This window comes from Tinamus guttatus, unplaced genomic scaffold (assembly GCF_059628265.1).
Source record: "Tinamus guttatus ecotype Peru unplaced genomic scaffold, ASM5962826v1 Tinamus_guttatus_pri_ptg000010l, whole genome shotgun sequence".
In the NCBI taxonomy this organism is placed as follows: Eukaryota; Metazoa; Chordata; class Aves; order Tinamiformes; family Tinamidae; genus Tinamus; species Tinamus guttatus.
The window spans coordinates 4344547-4365669 of NW_028288544.1; the positions used below are offsets into that span (position 1 = coordinate 4344547).

At 41.4% G+C, this 21123-nt stretch overlaps 2 protein-coding genes across 4 annotated transcripts in view; both read left to right on the top strand.

The window, feature by feature from the left end:
* Nucleotides 1–5751: 5751 nt before the first annotated feature.
* On the top strand, nt 5752–15123 carry LOC104568025 (nephrocan). The gene is made up of 3 exons (XM_010214902.2): nt 5752–5940; nt 10631–11532; nt 14665–15123. Exons 1-3 carry the CDS (start codon nt 5752–5754, stop codon nt 15110–15112), a joined length of 1539 nt encoding a protein of 512 aa, XP_010213204.2. The 3' UTR covers nt 15113–15123.
* A 2565-nt stretch (nt 15124–17688) lies between these two features.
* NUS1 (NUS1 dehydrodolichyl diphosphate synthase subunit) overlaps nt 17689–21123 on the top strand; it is a 61063-nt gene continuing 57628 nt past the window's right edge. For all 3 annotated transcript variants that reach the window (XR_015913269.1, XM_088522735.1, XM_088522732.1), the window contains exon 1: nt 17689–18067. Coding sequence is in view for 2 of the 3 variants with exons in the window: in XM_088522735.1 (XP_088378861.1) it covers nt 17689–18067 (379 nt within the window). In the remaining variant the exon portion in view is untranslated. The remainder of the gene's footprint in view (nt 18068–21123) is intronic.

The following is a 21123-nucleotide window of genomic DNA, read 5'->3' on the forward strand; positions in this document are numbered from 1 at the left end:
CGCCCCTTCGGCTCGGGAATTCCAGCCCCATTTGGCCTAGCGCCACCTTAGACTGTATTTGTCTACAGTGCCATCGAATTCCTCAAGAGAAATAGTATATATTAACATTAAAAATACGTATCACTGACATAAGGGAAAGCACATGAGAATTTTAGTTATTTTGAAACTATGCTTGCAGGATCCCTAAAAAAAAATCACCGCAATTCCAGCTACCCATAAAATGCCCACCAAAAGCAGCCAGGCTGCCTTAACTCTGCTCTACAGGCAAATCATGCAGTAATTAAGGAACTGAACCTCAAAAAAAAAAGTTAGCAGTTTGGACCTTCAGTTAGATGAAACTACTTTTAAATACACATTACTGTTTTGTTGATGATGGTATCGACAAAACAACATTTAAAGAACAGTGATAGCTTGAGTCAAGTCACCGACCAGTAAGAATTCTTGGTGAGTGGGTCTAGTTTTAATGCTCCCAGAAGACGCTTCTAACAATCAGATACCGCAAATTTATGTGTCATGAAAATTAAATTGGTTTCATGCCTTTAGTGTCAAAATGACCTCGCATATTTGCTGATCTGCTGATTTGACCCTGTCTTATAACGGAGATAGGTGAAGCTAATCACAGGCTAATTTCTTCACAAATAATTTATGCACATAATTCAAATTATTCAAGTAGAGTGCGCAGAATGCAAAGCGTGTTACTCTACCTTTGAGTAGAAACAATATTTTATACATTTAAACCTACACGCTTTCACTGATCCCTGGAGTAACTAATAAATTCTCTGAAGACAAAACTCTGTGCTTGAAAAGTAAATGACCTTCAGTTTGGGGAGGGCAAAGCAGAGCAAATCCAGAGCAAAGCCGCGTAATACCCGAATCAAACGGGAGGACGCGCTGCCCCGATGCACGCTGCCGTCGCTGTGCAGCCAGCACCTCGCGCCCACGACGCAGCGGGACACGGCTGCTGCGCACGTGTGTCACGGGCCCTGCCAGCGCGAGCCTCGGCACGAGGAACGCGCGGGCTCAACACGCGTTTGCCCACCTGGATGCTGCCATAACCGCCAAGGCCTATTTTGGTCTTAGTCCCATGTTTCTTTTTATATATATATATATTTTATGCTTGGTTCATTCTGAAATTTTGTTTTGGAAATTTGACTATTGGTACAGTGAAGCAAAACAAGCGTTGAATTTTTTTTACAGCCTGGAAGAATGAAACCGTCTTTAATACTCACAGTGGGTATAACTTAGGGAACTTCTCACCTTCTTGAAAGTGCCTCACTTCTGAGGCAGACACATTTTTACAAATCAGGTTCCATTCTCTCACATCCACAGTTCTCTCTGCTGATCTGTCAGTAGCAGAATGTTCTTAAAGCTAAAGATACCCACAGAAATGGAAGGCCCAGTGCCAGCTCCCTTTATACATGCCTCTGAAGAGCCACCATAATTCTCAGCTATTGATGTGAACCAGTTTTGCATGTGCAAAATGCTAAAAAAAGAATTTTCATGGTCCCATCATCAGTTGCATGATCCAGGCCTTCTGCCCAAAAAGGTGGCCCTGCAAGAGGCACAGATCCAAATAGGCTAATTACAAATCTGTATGTAAATATTCATACCCCAAAGACCTATTTATTTATTTTCTTCTTTTTTATTCTATTTATTATTATTTTATTGAAATTATTTAAACTGATTTCCTCCAGGCAGTCTGCTGTTTGCAGGGTGCCTGCCACAGTGACATTCGATCTTGGAGCTCCTCAATCTAGGATTTTTTTGTTTAACAAAGTTTCATTCCTTTTCTGCAGATTTCATTGTGCTAATTCCTTTGGAATGCAAAAGAGCCTGCAGACAGGTTAAAATGTCAGAAGTTACAAAGCGACTATCACTTCCACCTCCTTTCCGTAGCCAGAGAAGAGGAAGAACAAGGAATCTACCTTATTTATTGTGTGGAGGAAAAATCTTCTCATGAAAACAAAGCTGCCTGGAGTTGGAAAGCACATTCTCCCCATACTATGAAAGCAGATGAAGAATATTTTTCACAGAACTCATCTCATAAAGATGAACACTGTTTTTTCAGATAGGCCTCTAAATGTTCTCATGAAATTCTACTCATAGTTTTGTTTTGTGGGAATAAAACAGCAAGTTTTGATACATTTTACTATCTACCTATTGTCTAATTAATTTACCTAGGATGCCCTCCAATGATAACCAAACCCAAATTTGTTTAAATTCTATTGTCTAGGTTGACACTTTTGATTCAGTGTATCCCTCTGAAGCTGTTTGCTTAAAAAACACTTCTGTAAAATACTTCAATTATTTCAATGAATGATTAAGAGAAGCATATTGTTTCTAAAAACAATTCTATGATTGTTCCACATAGCAGCCCTATACACTCTGGAGAACAGTGTTTGATCGGAGTTAACCTTTAAACCAGACAAATGCCATTTGTTGTCCCTGTGAAAAACTGGACCAAATCCAAGTTTAAAAGTACCAGAAAAATAATTACAAATTCCCACACACTGGGTAGCAGGCACTCGATAGCACGGGGCAGAGCCCAGCACTCTTTAGCGCATGCTCAACACTCAGCACAGTTTTCTGTGCCGTCCCTCGAGGACTAAGCTCCTAAGCTGGGTGCTCTGCAGGAAGCTCCTCTTCTCCTGCAATTTGGCCTTTCCAGGGACAAGGGCCACTGGGACTGTAAGGGCTCAGCCTTCTCCATGCTCTTCATTGACAGGACTGCACCTGCCCCCATGGATTTGTGCCATCATGTACATTGCAAAGGAACCAACTTTGGATGTTACGGACTGCCTTTTTTTTCGGGTATTTTGAAACCCTCCATGGCTTCAGTTATGCAAATTCATTTTGCTAATCTTAATGTCATCTTAAATTTATGGGATTTTCTAAGTGTAGTCTTAAACCAAAATATAGAAGAACTGTGTCTTGACATACATTGGTATGCTTTTGATAAATCTCTCACTGCTGAAGAAAAAGAGAGGCCCAAACACCAGATTTACATATTATTATCAAGAACTGCTGAATCCTGAATGAGGCAAGGCTTATGCAGAAAGGCATTATTTTATTAGACTAAATACTAGATTTTGAAAAAAACAAACTTTAAAAGCACATCAGCCCTTCTTCAGATCTGAAATATAAGCAGCAAACCTCAAAAGTCTTCTGACTTATGTAAAAAGAAAATTAAACTTATTTTTTACCCAAATTTGGCCATTGTGTTTTCTATTTTGCCCTGATTTTCCATAAACAATGTTCTTATTAAGAGTTGACAAGATAAAAGAGTCCAGTCAGGATTTTTGCTTTAGCGGAGTTTGAACTGAAATGTTTACTCTTGCTTAAAGCACATACTGTTGTAGTAAGTCCTTGGGATTTCTTGTAAAGACAAGTTACAGGTGCTGCCTTCCTTTCTTTCTGAGAAATGACTAAGGGGAATATCATGCCATTATTTCTGCACAGGACTCCCCTTTGAAAGGTTTTGAAAGTCTGCATAAAAACTGTTGGCAGGAAATGGCCTGCAGTGATTTACTTTCTCAATGTCACACTGCAAAGCTGTACAACACACCGAGCCAGCACTGTTCCTTTCTTGGAATGCTTATTCACCTTTCTGCGGAGCTCACCTTCCTGCTAGGCTCAGATTTGCACAGCCCTGTGACTCTCTGTCAGTCCTGTTACTATCAGGTTGCCCAAAATGAAGATAAAACAAAACAAAACAAAACAAAGTAAAATAATAAAGCAAAACAAAACAAGCCTTTGCCACCTGCCACCTGCTCTTGTGGAGGTGTTTCAGAATTTACAGGAAACAAATTTAATAGGACTGTTTTTCATAATCAACTTTAAAATACCCTTATGCTCAAATAACACTTTAAAATACCAAGTTGCTTAGAGCAGGTATATCAAAGATTAATGGATACATCAATTTTTGATTGAATCATGACCAACAATATCAAATAAATGACATGACATCACATAAATATCACATAAATCTTTAAAACAATAATATTTCTTTACATTAATTTGAAAAGATCAAGAATATAGATTCTGCTCAAAAATATGAAGGGTCAAGAATATTACACCCTGAATTTACCTTGTAAATGCAGCTGTAAATTCTAACATCAGCTGAGTTACTTTGGATTTGCAAAACAGGGGAGGTTCTTATCTAAAGGGATTCTCAGTTCACCCCGCAGTGTTGTTGTAGAGCTCTAAACTACAAACTTCAGGGCTTTTGAGCATCCTGGAACAAAAAGTATTCATTTAGTTTAATTCTTCATGCAAGGCTTAGGTTACAGTTTTGAAGACTACAAATATCTGAGTAAGTTTCTGAACATTACTGTCTTATTGACCTCAGCATATAAACACAAGTCAGTGAAAATCCAAGGCATCACCTGCTAAAACGTGCACTAGTAACTGCCAGCATGCAGACAGCTTTTATTATCTGAGTACTTTAACTCTTCCAGAAAAAATCAGCTAACAGACCCTATATCAAAACGTGCTCAAATGTTTGCTTAAAACATCATTGCTTATCCTGCTCACCCACTCATTATTCTTCATAATTGATCAATATGGCCTAAATCAGGCAGGATTTTATGCAGGCATAGACTCTTAAATGCACCAGTTCTACAGGCTGATTTCAAAATAAGTTTTTTGCTCTTGCTGCTTGGCTTTGACAAACACCGGTCGCAGTTTCCTACTGCAGTGCAAGAGATGTCAAGTAAGAACATGGAAGGATCTATGCTAGAGAATATGGCAATTTTTCACAGTAAAACCAGCCTCACCAAATAAGCATTCCCGTTGAGAACTGTCCCTAATCCAGTTATCAGTTTTTCAGATCAATTTGACATCATCTTCTGCTTGGAAAAATAACCATCCTAGTTTTGAATGTGAGGAACAGGATTAGCTGCTATAGAAAAAATGGAGAGGATGAAAAAACACAGATAACACTGCAAAGCAGGCTGATATGATGTGAAGGCTTCCTAAGCACACAGCTTTGTATGCGGTAAACTGCCAAATACAAAGGAAACAAAATGCACAGGAAGTTCCCGAGATTGTCACCAACCAAAATGTAAGCCCTGCCTAACTTTACATCACTCACTGGCATAGCTAGTAGACACACCAGAGAAGTACTAACCTCAGAGAAAACTCTGAGGGGAACCTTAGTGTTTCCCACTTGCCATTTTCTTCATCATGCATAGCAACCACTCAGATGTATCATAAATATTCAGGAAGTTAATGGTTCTTTCAGTTTTAGAATAACAGCTGTCCACTTGTTGTTGGTTTTGTCTGAATAATAGAAGAGGATGTACATATATAAAAAAAAAATCTTCACTGCTGGTTGTAGCTGGGCTTTACTGTTTCTAATAATGGGTCACAGAAGATACAAAGGCTTTATAGCCCCACTATAAAAGAGCTCTTTATCTTTCTTCCACTAATTCTGTGGTGTCACATTTAACAAAACTAGGAAACTGGAGATAATATGGATGTTTGCAGATTAGATATCAGGTAATAAATAACACTAATTTCACATACCTACAAATGTAAAGGCACCTTATCACTGTTCAAATTTCTCACCCTTTGTAATGGCTGCCAACACTTTAACCCAGGCAAATTGGGGTATTGTTTTTGCTGTTTTTTCACAGGGATAAAATACACAGTCATAATATCCTTTCATCAGATTTCATGGTATAAAAGGACTTTGGAGCATAATTCCCGCCATGTGCTGCCGAGATAGTTCCAGAGTTTCTGTTCTGGAAGATGTATTTATCTTACTTTTTAGTCGTTTTGCTTCCTTTTCACAGCAGTCTGAGTACCACTTGCCCTAGAAGATGCAGCTGTGATTCTGCACACTCGGTGCAGTGCTACAGAACCACCGAGGTCCCCAGAGAGATTCCTTCCACTACCAGGAGACTCTACATCAGTCACAGCAAAATTAAACAACTCCAGGTAGGGAAAACCCAGTATAAATATTTCCTGTTGTGCACTGTAACTAAAAGCCAGGTTTCCCAGGTGGCAGTGGCTTTTAAGTGAAGGGAGAATTCTATTGTAGCTTCTATAACTGATAAAATGGCACCAAATGTTTTTATTTTGATTTGCTTTTTAAATGTATGTAAATGTATTCCTATAGCGTTTTCACTATCCTGTAGTCTCTTAGCACCAGCTCACATTGCCTTGATGATTTCTTTTACATGCAACTCAAAAAGTAGCTACTAAAATTGTTACGATCTTGCATATATGTTCTATAATTTGCAACAACAAGCCAATCTTGACTTGTTTTTATGTGTTCAAATACCCATTCACTGTAGAAGTTTATTTTTCAACTTGTTCAAAAGCAGCTCCTTCTCTTAATACAGTGTAATCTTTTTTACTTACTAAATGCGGAAGTTTTATGTAACTAGTGTGATCTGCCTAAAGAATGAAATTGAAGTTCTTTTCTTCCCTGTGAGTTGCAAGTTTCAGGAACAACCACTATTAAGAACCACAGTGGAGCCAGTAATCAGGGCTCAATCCTGCATTTTTAGAGTCCAAGGCAGTACATGATATTTTATCAAAGCAGTGACAGGCCAATCTAATAACCCATATAAACAACAGCAGCTTCTAACTGAAGCAGACAACTACTTGTGTTGGTAAAAGGGTTTTTACTGGGGTTCTTGGGCATCACTGTTTAATATTATTAAGTCATCAGTTTATGCTCATTTTGTCTTGCACTGGAGTAATGCTTCTCTATTTCCCCCTTGACGCGTATTACTTCAATAAATTTACCTGTCATAAATAGACATAAGGGAAGTGTAACCATTTGCATGATATGTACTTGCCAGATACCAATTTTCTACAGCTAATAAGAAAGAGAGATGTTTTCTCTTAAACATACCTGTCCTCATACAGAGTGTAGATTTTAACTGCTCTGGAGCACATTTCTAGTTTTGCTCTAAGGATTGAATAAAATGGGCAGTTTAGAGCTACATCTGGGGTACCTGTTGCCCACTGACAAATAATTCCTATTTTGAGCAATTTAATTTTGCAAAGGCATTTATTTCTCTTCCAGTCAATACTAATAACTGTTTTTCTTGTTGTAGCTTTCATACTTTTCAGAATCAAAGTTCATCAGTGTAATTTAGCTAATGTACCCAGCTAAATTAAAGCTCTGTCTATAGAATAATTTCTTTAAGAGAAATATATTTTCTGTGCAAAAGAATATATATTTATTTCAAATTAAGAAAGATGATCATTTTTTTCCATTCTTAGGCTAATTTCCCATGCCTGTCAGCTATTCCTCAGTTACTGGTAAAGTGGCTTTAGATTCTGACTTGGGGAAAAGTATCTGTTATAATGCATTTAAATATTTGTTATAGGTGAATAGAGAATAAAATAGATGTTTTATGACTGTTCAGAACAAATGGTGCATAAAACCCTCTTAAGAAAGAGTTTCTCACCTTTTACCTTAACTCAGCTGACCAATGTATGTCTAACAGCTACTATTGGCTTTGCACTGAAAGGAGGTAAGTCCTTCTTGTGCTACCTGGCTGTGATTATCTGAATTCTTTACTTAGGATTAAGCTGGGCTTGTGAATATATTTTTCACTTTTCTTTCCATGTGCTCTGGAGGTCCTGACATCAAAGAAAACATACCCATGCTTAATTTTACACAGGCAAAGAACTCAGTTAGCATATGTAACAGTTTTTGCAGGAATAGGCTTTGATTTCTGTTTGTAAAGCACCTGTCTGGCAGCTTTAAGGAAACTTAACTCCTCCCTCCTCTCCCCCCCGCCTTTTATTTTTTCCTAATATTTCATTCATTTCCCTTATCTTAAAGAAAATAAAATATCTCCAGAAAAAAAGTTGAATGTAAGCCTAGGCTTTCCACAGCTGACCTCCGAAAGCATTCAGAGCATGTTATATGGTCTGGCAATTTGCAGCCTCAGAAAAATAAGTATCTGATTCAAAATGAGCATCCCTATGGATTACTTCATGGGCTTTACTTTGAATTAATCAATCCTCAATTGTGAAAGAAATTAAAAGAACTTTATCCACTACATTCTGCTTTCTTCATGAGTCAAGGAGCAACTATAATGTGTTCATTCTCAGAATAATGTTTCATTTATTTCTCATATACTAATGTGTATACTTTCTGCTTAAAAAAAAAAAAAAGTTGTTTTTCTGACAAGACTGATTTGAGAAACTCTGGTTACAACAAATTCCAGTTCATAAACATTCCAAAACAAGCAAACAAACAAAAAAACCCTAAAATTAAAAAAAAGTTTTAAATAACACAATTATAAAAATGTTGCTATTAAAATGAAAGTCTCTTAAATCCACTCTCAGGAGATGTACTTTTTAAAATTGAAAACTATTTTAGCGTCATTTTACAGCTTAGGTACAGATTAAAACATAGCAAAAAGAAAGCTGACAGGTTTTCAAATGTGTCTTAATGCAGATTAGTATGACCATATGGTTTGTAAGAGAGTGGACGAATGTTTAAGTCTCAGAACAGCACAAGTCTGACACAGCACACCAAATATATGGAAAATGGAAATTATAATAATCCACATGAAGAAATCTAACATCCTTCAACACACAGTGAACATACACTGACCAGAAGTAAAAAGAACCGATTCACATTGCAATCTATCACCTCCTAAGATGACAATTAAGCCCCTTGCAGTTCTGCAGCAATCAATTGAGTGAGGAGAAGGAAATATTTCATTTGAAATGATAAGGGAAAGCACGTGCCAAACCCAGTTCAATTTTTATTTCAAAACCTGTTTCAATTTCCTTAACACTGCTGTATCATTGACATATGATTATTTCTTTCTGCTCGTGAGAACTGCAATGCATTCCTATGGGAATGCTCATGATTAAAACTTTGCAAGATGACCAGAACAGACCACACCATACCATTAATGCCACGACAGAAAAATGGAAATTGGCTAGCTTTGTTATTTACTTTTGAGAATGCTTCATGAATTTCCTCACTGAACTGAAATACAATTAATGGCGAAACGTGTATCAGTAGAGGCTGTGTATCTATTCTTCACTGGCTCTGCATCAAATCTAAAAGTGATCAGAAACGACATTATGAGGCACAAAGAACATGAGCAGAAGCAGGTAACTGAGAATGTCAAGGCAAAGTGAAATCTGACTCCTCTTTCACAGCTCTGTGGGGTTCTAACTCTAGCAGAAGTTAAAATGTGGGTTTGTAGGTATGATAAAGAGATACAACTCAAAAATGTGCGGAAACTGGACAAGAAAAGCTCTGTCGCTTTTACAGTCACCTGTAAGAATTAATTTAAGATGCAAGTATCATAACCAGATCCGCTCACATAGCCAAATCAGGATGACAGAACAAAACTACAACACAGCATTGGACCTGCAAGAGGATTTTGTGCTGCCCTTCTGAAGGCTCCTGACTCGAGTAAGGGGCTGCTGCTGAATGTATTTTATAGCTTCTCTCAGTGAGAGTAAAACATGCCTGTAGCTAACGAGCCCTTGGGGAAGTATCGCGCAGACTCGGCTTGGTTTAGCATCTCTGAGGTCTTTACTGGCCATATGGAGGGAATATAAATGAGGGCACTCCCTCCCGCCGGCTCCATGCACAGCACTTGCTCACCGTGCTCCGAGCTTTCTGTGATTTCCATATAAATGCACTCTTGAAAAGCAAGCGCCTAGGTCAAAGGTAACAGTGCCGATAATTTCAGAACTACTGTTTAAATAACAGGTGTGCTCTGAGAATGCCTGGATTTACCCTCATTCCATAGTTTCTCATATCTCCTCCAAGAGGAAACTGCCAGAATCGTTTAAGCTTGCTTGTTTGCTGGAGACACAAGATGGCAAGGTTTGTAAACAGGCAGTTCCAACAGAGCAGAAAAATAACGAAACAATTAGCATGTCCTACATATTACAATTGCAGTCAACACATGAGTTTCATTTACCACCGTAAAGTATCTACTTAGTAATAAGTAACAAAACTCAGTAGCTACAAAAGCAAGCTCTTCCACAATCCAGAAGATCTTCTGACCAAACTGATCTGACACTTTTGGTTTGCTCATCCCAGTATTAGAGGTTTTTACTTTGAAGAAACAGAGAGAGGGGAAAGAAGTGTCAGATTTTAGCTCCCTGCTAAAACTTCAAGCTAGGGAGCAGTAATGGTGTCCATGAGCGCCTCCTCTGGGGAACACACTGTAGAGGCAGTAATGCTGATATATAGAAACAGCTATATTGTAAATGTATAGAAATGGTTGCACCAGCAAGCTTTGCTGCGAGCAGTGAGCATGTAATAACCACCTGCCCTCTGCAAAGGTTCCTGCTGCTGGTGAGGCTAATTATCCATTTCATATATGCTGGACACCAGCCAGAAATGAAAGTCCCCTCTTCAAGCTTGTTTGATTGCTCAGGTACAGGTACAATACAGACTTCAGCAACAATATCCTAAAAGTGTAAGTAAATATTTGCAAACTGCAGATACTTACAGTAACACCTCTGTAGTTAGTACTCAGTTCCTCTTAGTTTCTCATACTGTAAGAATGCAACACTAGCAATGGTCAGAGCATCAAGAAGCAACAAGTGAGGAGATCCAGGAACAAGGCAGTGTGTTATCACAGGAATTACCTTTTTTTTTTTTTTTTTTTTTTTTTTTAAGATTACTGACTTCAGGAGAATGTCGGCCCTTGAAGAGGTGGTCTTGTCGTGCAGCGGAACAGAGTCAGTAGAAAACAACACTTTCAAAGCACTGAGCACCTTGAAGTCTCTGGAACTCCACAAAAATCACCTGACACGTATACCCACCTTCCTCCCAGCTGGCCTTGAGATTTTAAAACTTGGTGATAACTCCATCAAAACTCTGCATGCATCTGATTTTGAAGGTCTGAGGGAACTAAGAGTGCTTGATATTCGGAATAATTTGGTTGCAACTCTGCGCCTGAGTGCATTTTCTTCCCTTGGCAATTTACAAAGTCTAACTGTGGATGGCAACAAGCTGGAATCGGTGTCTGCACCATCTAACCTTCCTAGCCTGAAGTACCTGAGCATGGCTGACAACAGAATCAGCACTTTCCCTACTAGCTTCTTCGCATCTTTCCAAAATCTACAGTTTCTCAGCTTAAGTGGCAACTTTTTGACAAAAGTGCCTCTTGACCTGCCTAAATCCTTGCTGTCACTAAAATTTGAGAAAAACCGACTCAAAACAATAAGACTTCGAGATGTGAAACACCTTGAAAACCTGTCTGAGTTCCTCCTTTCGGAAAATCAGCTTTCCTCAATAGATGGTGCCCAACTCCTTCCTAACTTAACAACACTGGAGCTCGCTAAGAACCAGCTCCACGCAATGCCGCTCCGGCTCCCAGGCAGACTGCAGAAACTTGACTGCAGCAACAACCTGATTCAAAGGGTGACAGCCCAGGACTTCCAAGGATTGCAAGACCTCAAGCACCTGTTTCTTGACAACAACGCCGTCCGCGTGTTTGAGGCGGGAGCTCTTCAGCAGTGTGTGCAGCTTTCCAACCTGGCACTGGAGCAGAATCTCCTCATCTCTATTCCGCTGAGGCAAGTGAATCCAAGGTCATCACCTCCTCCTTCCTTAGAGTAGAAGAGTGAGGTCTAGACTGAGATAAAGTTGCATTCAGTAGAAGTATCTCCATGCCATAGGCCCTCTGCCATAGGTAGCATTAACTGGTAACCCTGTTGGCAGCCTCATAGAGCTGGAGCTGTTTCTGTTACGTCTCTGGCGTCCAGTGAATCTGCTCATTTCACATCTCTGGCTGTCAGTGAGACCACGTATTTAATTAGCACATGAATAAAAGGAGCAGAATAGAAGACTATAAAAGCATGATTATAGAGAAGTTATACTACTGCTTAGTTTTATCTTCTCTTGTAACACAAAATTAGTGCAGCATTCAATAACAGTGAAAGATGGCAAGTTTAAACAGATGTTTGTCAACAAACTTGAGTTATCAATTTTAAAATTGATGAGTCTGGTCAAAACATATGTAGTCTTTAGGTGGACATTTCCCAACTTCATTTAATTCACACAAAACCAAGTATTTGGAAGGCTTATAAACTCTCCTGCTTCAGACTTTAAGCAAAATTCCAGTCAAAGAAGCACAGAAGTTGCCCCTTTGGCACACTCTGCTCCTTAATGCCTTGTCTACAGGTTCTCTCACATTTATTTGAGTTTTGATCTTGCCCATTATCACAGATGCTGCGCTAGACCAAACAGAGGGTAGTCTGATGTAAAGTGGCATTTTTTAATATTATTTCAAAAAAAAATGTGCAGTTAGATGGAATAAAATAGCCATGTCATTCCATTAACGTCAGCTTAACACAACTGCACTATTAAATTTTACTCTTATGGCTTATGGACAGATTTAATTGGCCCAAATAAATAACGTAGTAAAATTTCAATTCATTTAGCATCAGGTCCTTTAGTATTTGAATCTATTTGGTAGAATCTCTATACTCAGAAAATGATTTAGTGATATATAAATATTTGATTTTAGTCTTGACAGGAATGTTTAATGCTTTCTAGTTACGTAAGTATTGTCTAATCTATCTTATTTTACAACCTTCTAGTCAAGAGAATTAACAGGAAAAACAGTTCTCTATCAGCCTTTTGCCAGTATAGCTTTTAAGTATATACTGAAGAATTTTACTTTGAACTCTACAATGAATAAAAACTTTGAATAGCGACTAAATATAACAGAGGAGAAAAGTAAAAATATATGTACTTAATTAAATTGTCTGTTGATGCCAGGCCGTTGCATGGATGCACAGAAATAAGCGTGTAACTTCTGACGGTTACCTGAGAACTATTAGTCACCAGTTTCAAAGGTTATGAGTATAGTCAATATGTCACAATTAATGAGTCTTAGCAGCTGTTCACTGGGGATGAGGAGAAGAGAGATTTTATTTTCTCCTAATTTTCTGAAAAGAAAATAACAAAATGAAATTGTCCCCAGCAGAATTTACATCTATTACAAGTCCAAGTACTTTTAGGACTCACACAACAGAGCTCCTACTCATGAAATTTTGCCGGAAGGGATCAGAATGCAGGCAGCAGCCTGGTGATCCTCCCGGCGGCAGCAGTGGAGCAGCGGCAGCAGCATGACTCTCATGATGAGCTCCTGACCATGCCTGGCTTCTCTGCCTGCAGCAACATCACTCATTGCACACTCACAAAGTTTTTTTCTCAAGATACTCTCAGTTTAAAGTCAAATGATATAGCCACAAGCTTAACATAATGTCCATGGCACAGCAGTTCTACTCACAGGTTTTGCTGGTCAGGCTTTAGATTGTTACCTGGTTGGATAAATATCTCAGGTGACATCCCGCTACTTTTGACATGTGTGGGACTGGGATTTTACCTCAGATTACCCTCATGTTATAGTGTTATATCTGACAACTACCACCAGCGTCTGTAGTTTGTTTTCAAAACACATTTATTTCAGTCACAAACATTGTTAAGACCAAATTCTTTGCAATGACTTACTGCTCCAACACAAGAAATTCTGATCTCACACAAAGAATATAGTAGAATACAGAGCTGCCTCACTCTTAAAACATGAAGTTGAGATTTGCACAAATACAGCAACAACCTTTTAGGCCTAAGAGGTCAAACTCGGCCCCACAGAAACAATCATTTCAACCAGTGAGGATCACACTGTGCTCTATCACTCATTTTCAAAGAGATCTAAAATCACTATTTTGAGATAAACTACCACTATCAATATTTTCCAGCCGAAGGATATTGCTGTTCCATTTTAAATAGCTGTTAGCATTATTATTGTTACTTTACATATACATGTATGCACGTATAAACAGTTTTCCCAACTAGAGCTGGAGAAAAACAGATGATAAATGAGCAAGACTTTTGAAACAAAACAGTTTTACCACACAAATTTAGAAAATATATGAAAGTAAGAATGAAATTGACAAATTCGGTATGATATCCAGAGATCAATGTTTTTCTTTTTTTTTCTTTTAAAGTAAACAGTTCTTATTCTATAAAGCTCAAAACTGCTTAAAACACAACAACGCATAATCAGATGGGCTAATTCTGAGATGATTAATTAACTTTTGAATCTGATGGCAGTAGGAAAATAAAATGAAAGAAAAGTTCTAATTCTTTTATGTATGAACTTATTCACATTTTTGGAAAACAAATCACATATAAGAAGTACTTAGGGGAGCCGTGTTGTTATGCTTCTCCAGACATTTCATGTTTCACACTGCTACAAAGTCATGCTGGTTGTAGGCTTGCTTATGGCATCAAAGAGTAAAAAATCCAGTTTTAAGCTTACTTGACACCCACTTGAACCTTAACTTTCTTCTTAGTACTGAAGGATTAAGATTGCTGTTTCATTCAGTTGCACAAGCTGAGTTGGTACAGATCAGAACGGTAGTAATTTGGGAAAGCAGTTCGAGAGTGCATTAACAGTGTTCTGAAAACTTCAAAAATGGACACAAATATTTCAGGAAACATTTCAAATATACATATTTTTTCTGGAGAATGCCTAATTGCTTTTATTTGCCACTATTGAACATCAAAGACTTTACTTTTAGCCATAGTTTTATTTAAGTCAGCTGTGACTGGGCAAAGCTGTAGCATTAAATACCACCTACACTGATAGAATTGTTGTGAAGAATATAACACTTTTGTGTTGTTTTATTTTTATTCAGACTTCCAGACACCCTTGCCAGACTGGACCTAAAGGGAAATGGCATAGAAGATGTTGGGGAACAAGAGCTGAAGGACTTGAAACAGCTTCAGGTTTTAAATTTACGAAACAACAAGATATCTGCCTTGAATCGCAAAGTCCTGGAGTACTTACCTCGCCTCCGGCATCTGTACTTAGATGGAAACCCCTGGAATTGCACTTGTGACCTTCTGCGAACTAGGAGAGCGCTCATGGACAAGGGCACAGATGTCCGAGGAGGGCAGTGTGCCGCACCAGCGGAGAGGCGAGGAGAAAGCTGGATGTCTTCCAGCAAGATTCTGCACCAGTGTCAAGACAACCTGTCTTCCATGGAAAAAGGCAAAGAAGACAGAAAGAAAATGAAACCCTATGACTCCTCCAGCATCGGAGCTAACACGGATGATGATTACTATGATTATGAGCTAGATTAACTCCTTGGTTAATCCATGGTAAACCTCTGCCATGTCCAGAGCTGCTCACTACCCTGTTTTTCTGCTGCCAGTCGGCCTACTAGGCCACCAGTAACTTTTCCTCTGAATCTGTACTATAACAGTTGAGAGGCGGGGACCGAAGGGCAACCGAAAATTGTAAAGAAAACACTGTCTTTATGTGCCATTAGCATTAGGTAGTTTGAGGAAGGTAACAATACAAGTACTATCTCCTAGAAAAACAAATGTAATCTCTGTATGGCTTTTTTTAATGGTAGACCATTTGTATAGTTGCATAAAAAAACACATAAATAAAATCTTGGAATACTGCGAGGTATCATTACTAGAAATTCAACCCATTTCAACTCATAATTCTGAGAGCGCTACAGTGATGTGCATAATTTCACAATATTGTTTGAGATCTTGCCTTTGAGAAACAATTTGCAGTTTTCCAGAAATACTTGCCTCTCATTTATTTTAAACTGTTTTTAAATGATATGAGACTAAATTAGCCGAGCTCCACGTAGAACAAGAAGGGTGTATCTTTACCATGGCAAATATAACAGAGATCAACAGTCAGTGTCCTAGTTAATAAGAATTATTACTATTTCCAAAGTTAAGTAATGTTGATGAACCAAAATATTCTGGTCAATTAAACTTGATTCTGTTATTGTAAAGAGGGGAAGGGAGATTCTCAGGAAATAGAATCTACCTCTGCAAAATATTTAGGTAAGACAAATAAAGTTTGCATTTTGGTTTACAAATAGCTAGTTGATTAAAATCTAACTTAAGCTGCTGCATATATATTTTTGAGTGATGTGCATATTCCATGTGGGAGAACTTGCAAGTGCCCCCTTGCACTGACAGGAACCTTCCAGATGCACAAAAAAAGGACCTCACGGTATATGCCTCAACTCTGATGTACACACAAATTCTATTGAACAGTTCCCAAAGTGCTTGAAAAATAAAGAAGGAATACCAAAACCACTAAAAACAGTGAATTAGAAGAAGTAATCTCAGGGATTTCCTGGCAGTTCATAAATCTCCACTGATAACTGAGCAGCGATAACACCAGCAAATTACTTTTCAAAGTAAAGAGTTGCTATTATTCTTTATCTCCCATTGGCTTTCAGGAACTGAATGATCACTCACATTCATAAACGCTGTTTTGTCAGGTGTCCCGGGGCAGCACTTTGGTTATGTCCCCTATGCAAATGCTATTGACACATAACACCCGGTAATTTTTCTTTCAATTTTAACTTTTTCAGTGTGTCATCACCTCAGTAGAATTTTGGTGTCCAGAGGTTTATGGAGTTACGGAACAGGACAGTCTCCCTAGTGGTCTGAATGTGATTTATTTTTTTAATCAGCTAAGATTGCTTTGTATCGAAAATCTGAAAGATATCTATTTTCAGAGCAAGAAAAATATTTTAACGTTACAATATCTTAAATTGTTTCATTGATTTTTTTTAAATTAGGGTACTGTAAATATTTTCGTGTGTCATTTCTGTCTCCCTTTCTGTTTGAGGGCACAGAACTAGCTTGAAGGCTCTTGCTCTTTTGCCTGTAAGGTATTTTGCGTAGCTTAAAGATGGAGGTAACAAGAAGCAGCACGAACTTTGTGTAACGCAAGTTAATTCCCATTAGGGAGGTCTTGCGCTAAAATATTGAGTTTGCAGAACGGTGATTGCTATGACAGACCCGATGAATGACAGACCGCAATAAAAGACCTGCTGAATGACAGAAAATGCCGAGGTCTCGGTCATGACACTGACACATTCAGCAATCTTCTACAAGCTATGCTGTCTCCATTTTCCACACTAAATATAAAAGGGTTTTTTTTAACGCTATCCTCGCTTTATCAGCGCTTCCGTGAGTCATGCCCCCAAGACCCGTCTCCCTCCCGATGGGCGCCGTTTCAGCTCAAGACCGCCACAGCCGCTGCGGGGGAAGGCGCCCCTTCAGGAGCCGCCTATATTAACGAGACGTTTTTTCCTCCTTTAACAGTCGGCAGCGCCGCCCTCGTGCCCGTGGAGGGCGGCTTAGCGCGACACCCGCCCGCAGCAGCCGCGGCTGGGCAGGACACGGCCCGAACCGCTCCCAACGGCCGCCCCAACGGCCGCCCCAACGGCCGCGACGCGCGGGCGGGGGCGTGGCGAGGCGTGCGGCGCGCCCTAGTAACGGGCGGGGCCGCCCCTAGCAACGGGCGCGGCCGCCCCACCCCGAGGGGGGCGGGGCGTAGCAGGGCCGGGCACCGCCCCTTCCCTTAGGGCCACGTCATTCGCTCTCCGTGGGCGGAAGTGACGGCGGCGCCGGCCCGCGGGCCAATGGGCGGCGCGCGCGTGGAGGGGTGAAAGGTGAGCGAGCAGGCGGCGCGGGGGAAGATGGCGGCGCGGGCTCCGTGAGCGCTGTGGGGCAGCGGCAGCGACGATGGCGGCGGCGATAGCGGCGCCCGCATCGCGCCGCGCCTGAGCCCCCCGCTCCCCTCTCCGTCCCTCCCGCCTTCCGCCCCTGGCCGCCCGCCCGCGGGGCCCCCGCGCTCCGTCCGCCTCGGGCGGCGGCGCCTCCCCGTGCCCCCCATGAGCGGCGCGCTGGGCCTGGTGTGGCGGCTGCTGCACGGGCTGCTCTGCCTGCAGCGCGCCCTGCTCGCCTGGCTGCGCGGGCCCCGCGCCCGCCGCTGGCGCCGCGCCGCCTCGGCTGCCGCCTCCTGCGCGCTGCTCGCGCCCGCCGCGGGCGCTCTCGCCTTCAGCAAGGGCGGCCCGGAGCGGCGGCACCGGCGGCCGCCCGGGGCCGCGGCCCGGCAGCGCTGGCGCCTGGACGGGCGTGCACTGCGCAAGGTGCCCCTGCACATGGGGCTCGTGGTGACTGAGGAGGAGCCGAGCTACGCGGACATGGCGAGCCTCGTGGTGTGGTGCATGGCTGTGGGCATCTCCTATGTCAGCGTCTACGACCATAACGGTGAGCGCCGGCCGCGGTTGGGGTGCTGGGGCAGTGTGAGGGCGTCCCGGGCAGCGGCGGGCAGAGGGGAGGGCTTGAGCCCTGGCTGTCATCCGGGCCGCCGCTGGCTGCTCCCTTTCTCCACCTGAACCCGACTGACCTCTGCGGGGCCTGTGGCCAGGCAGGCTGGGCTCTGCTTGGGGGGACTCCCCAGCTGTCTCCCAGCCCTGCCTGCTCCCTGTGGGGCAGAGCCTTGGGGCCTTGCTGGAGCCTCGTCCCCAGCCCAGGGCTGAGAGGAGCTGCCAGCCCCTCTTGGAGCTTTAGCTGTGCCCTCCTTGCTGTCTGTAGGTGAGAGCTGTGGGCTGTTTGTGCTTTCAAGCTTGGTGAGTAGTTGTGTCTGAACTTCAGGGCTAGCTGCTTGTTCGTGTGTTGCATTGCTTGTGCAAAGGAGCAGCATGGAAAGGTAACTAAACGTAATAGTCTCACATGCTGCCTGCATATCAAAAAGATGAGAAAGGTACATTATACTTCTGGTATAATGTATGGTCAGGCTGGATGCCACAGTTAACTCTGTGGTATGAGGCAGCAGTTATGAAAGTTGGGGTGCTTTAGAGGTCTGTTAAAGAGTTTCTTTTATTGTTGGATCTTGGCTGTGGAACTGTTGGCTCTTACAGGTGTCCTGGTCCTACATCACTGGGTTCCTTGAACATGATATTTTTGATCCACTTCCCTGGTGTGACTGTGAAACAAGCCAGACTTCCTCATAGCCGCTTTTCCTCCAGAGGAGACAAAACCAGCTATATTCAGAATTTCCCTAGGTGTGGTTTCCTCTCTGACTGCTATGATGGTCTCTTACTGAGTCTAGAAAAGATACCAATGAAGAAGGACTAATAATACGTAGAATTCATTTCATCCTATGTCTAAGGCAACAAGATTCAATAAAACCTATCAGTGGTGCTGCTGTCAAGAGAGGAGACTGTAAGAGGCTAATGCTTCATTGCAGCTTTGTGCTACTTCTGATGGACGAATATGGATGTTATGCAAATTAGATCAGCTTTGCAGATATATACCAGTTTAAAAAATGCAATCCGTCGGTAGGGATGATCTAGTGCTCCTTCAGGGCAGAAAATGAATAGTACATCCCATCTAAGTAGGTGGTATCTCTTGTGGTCACATTTGTGAAAGCCTGAGGTACAGAGGCCTTTCCCAAAGTGCTGGCACTTAATTATGGGGAGGTTCCCCATCCTGTCCTTTGCCGCTGCCTTTAATTCTTGCTTTCTGGATGGTCCTGCCTGTGGAGCACAGAAGTCAAGGGACCGGCTTTCATTAAATACTCTTAAGATTTGCGTAAGAAGTTGGACTGATAAGTGATTTCAGCTAAGCCTAAATTTGCCATCTGTGCAGGGCTCCTGCAGAGCTTGGTTATGCTGTGTGTCAGTGGGAGAATGCTTACTTCTTCCTTGGGAAGTCAAGGAATGCTTGAAACAAGTACTTGCATAACATCTCAACGACATCAGAAACTTTCTGATAAGTCACTTACCTGCTTATGTTTTTATTCTCCACTTAAAAAACTTTCAACCAATGCTGCAGAGCAAACACTGAAGGGTGTTTCCACTGTGGTCTGAAGAGGCATTTCATTGTGCAGGCCTATCTGATATTCCTCAGAAGCATAGTCTGCAGTATTGCCTAATATGTTGGGGGCTAGTAGGTACGTATTGAAAGGGGAAACCATGGTTAGAATCTTCCTTGACCTGCACATGGTGTGACACAAATGCATGTGTGAACTGAATTGTGCAGCAGATCCAGCAGAGAATGATGTTTCTTGGCAGATTTTGGTTTTCAGGTACTTCACTGCCTAGCCATTCAGCCAGAGGGTTCCAGCAAATGAATGCTTAGGCAGCCCCTGAGATCCTCTGGGTCAAAGGCAAGAGCGAGTGGGAGTAGAGTGGCATTATTCACTGAGGAGAAAACCAAGGCTGCTATTCAAGTATATGTGCTAAGCTCTGCAGGTCAGGTCTAAGATTGACTGTTGCAACATTGTGAATGTTATGACAAAACAGGACAAGGTTATGAAGTCCTCTAAAGAGCAGAGTACTCCAAATAGTTTTGCAAAATATTTGATCTCTGCAGTTAAAAGGGGAAAAAAAAAAAAAAAACGTGAATCAAGACTCCATTAGCTGTTGTTACCTCACATTAAAGTGAATGTTTGAGAAGTGTATTAAGGGCTTTATGAAAAAAGGCCATAATCTCATGACTTTAGTGTCATGAGACAATTCTACTTAGTGCTTAATTCTTCCATTAGTCTTCTGGTATCAAAATATGCTGGTTTAAATCCCAGCTTTAATTTTAGCTACTTACTATATAATTGCAAGAGCAAGCAGTTGAAGAATGCAAGTCTTAATGCAAAAGAGCTAAATTATCAACAGCTAAATGGAAGTCCATGGCTTTAGTGAAGCTTCCAGGATTGATAAGGATAGGGAGGCAGGTATGTATGATGAGAATTGCTGCCACTAGGTATGCGTTCCTCTCCAGCTTTCAGCAGACCTCTTGGGACACCAAGCACAGCACCTTGTCCCATCTGAGTCTATTAAACGGGCTTCAAAGCAAGCATAGGAAAGTAGAGCGGTTAGTCTGGCTTGAGGATGTGCATACTTCTGACAGTAGCAGATCTGGTGTCCTCAATGCTCAATTTGTTGTGTTATCAGCATTTGAGTACACATTGACTGTAGCAAGTACCGATCAGAGGTTTTGCTGCCAGAGACGTGGGGTTTGGTGAGACAGGAAGCGTGGTGACCTGCACTGGCAGTGAGAGGTTCTTGGGTATGTTTTAATTCGTTTCCTCTTCCTTCCCTGTGTTCTTGTAGTAGTGAGATTCCTCCCTTTAAGATAGGAAACCTAGGTTAAAATAAGTGTTCCATGCTGTGTTCTCCTGGAAGAACTGCTCTCTGTTACTGTTTCCAGTAGAAGGAATAAATTGAGAGGTGTCCTTGACTTTGACAGCTACAGGACAAGGGAAAGCAGAACATTATTCAAAGCAGAAATAGCTGACAAGTGATTTACTTGCTTACAGTAGTGAA

What these genes read in the sequence shown, in the direction of transcription:
- LOC104568025 (XM_010214902.2), top strand. Translation starts at nt 5,752, where the DNA reads ATGTATTTATCTTACTTTTTAGTCGTTTTGCTTCCTTTTCACAGCAGT. An exon ending in GCAAAATTAAACAACTCCAG is followed by an intron (nt 5,941 to 10,630) that starts GTAGGGAAAACC and finishes TTTTTTTTTAAG; the next exon opens with ATTACTGACTTCAGGAGAAT. An exon ending in CTCATCTCTATTCCGCTGAG is followed by an intron (nt 11,533 to 14,664) that starts GCAAGTGAATCC and finishes ATTTTTATTCAG; the next exon opens with ACTTCCAGACACCCTTGCCA.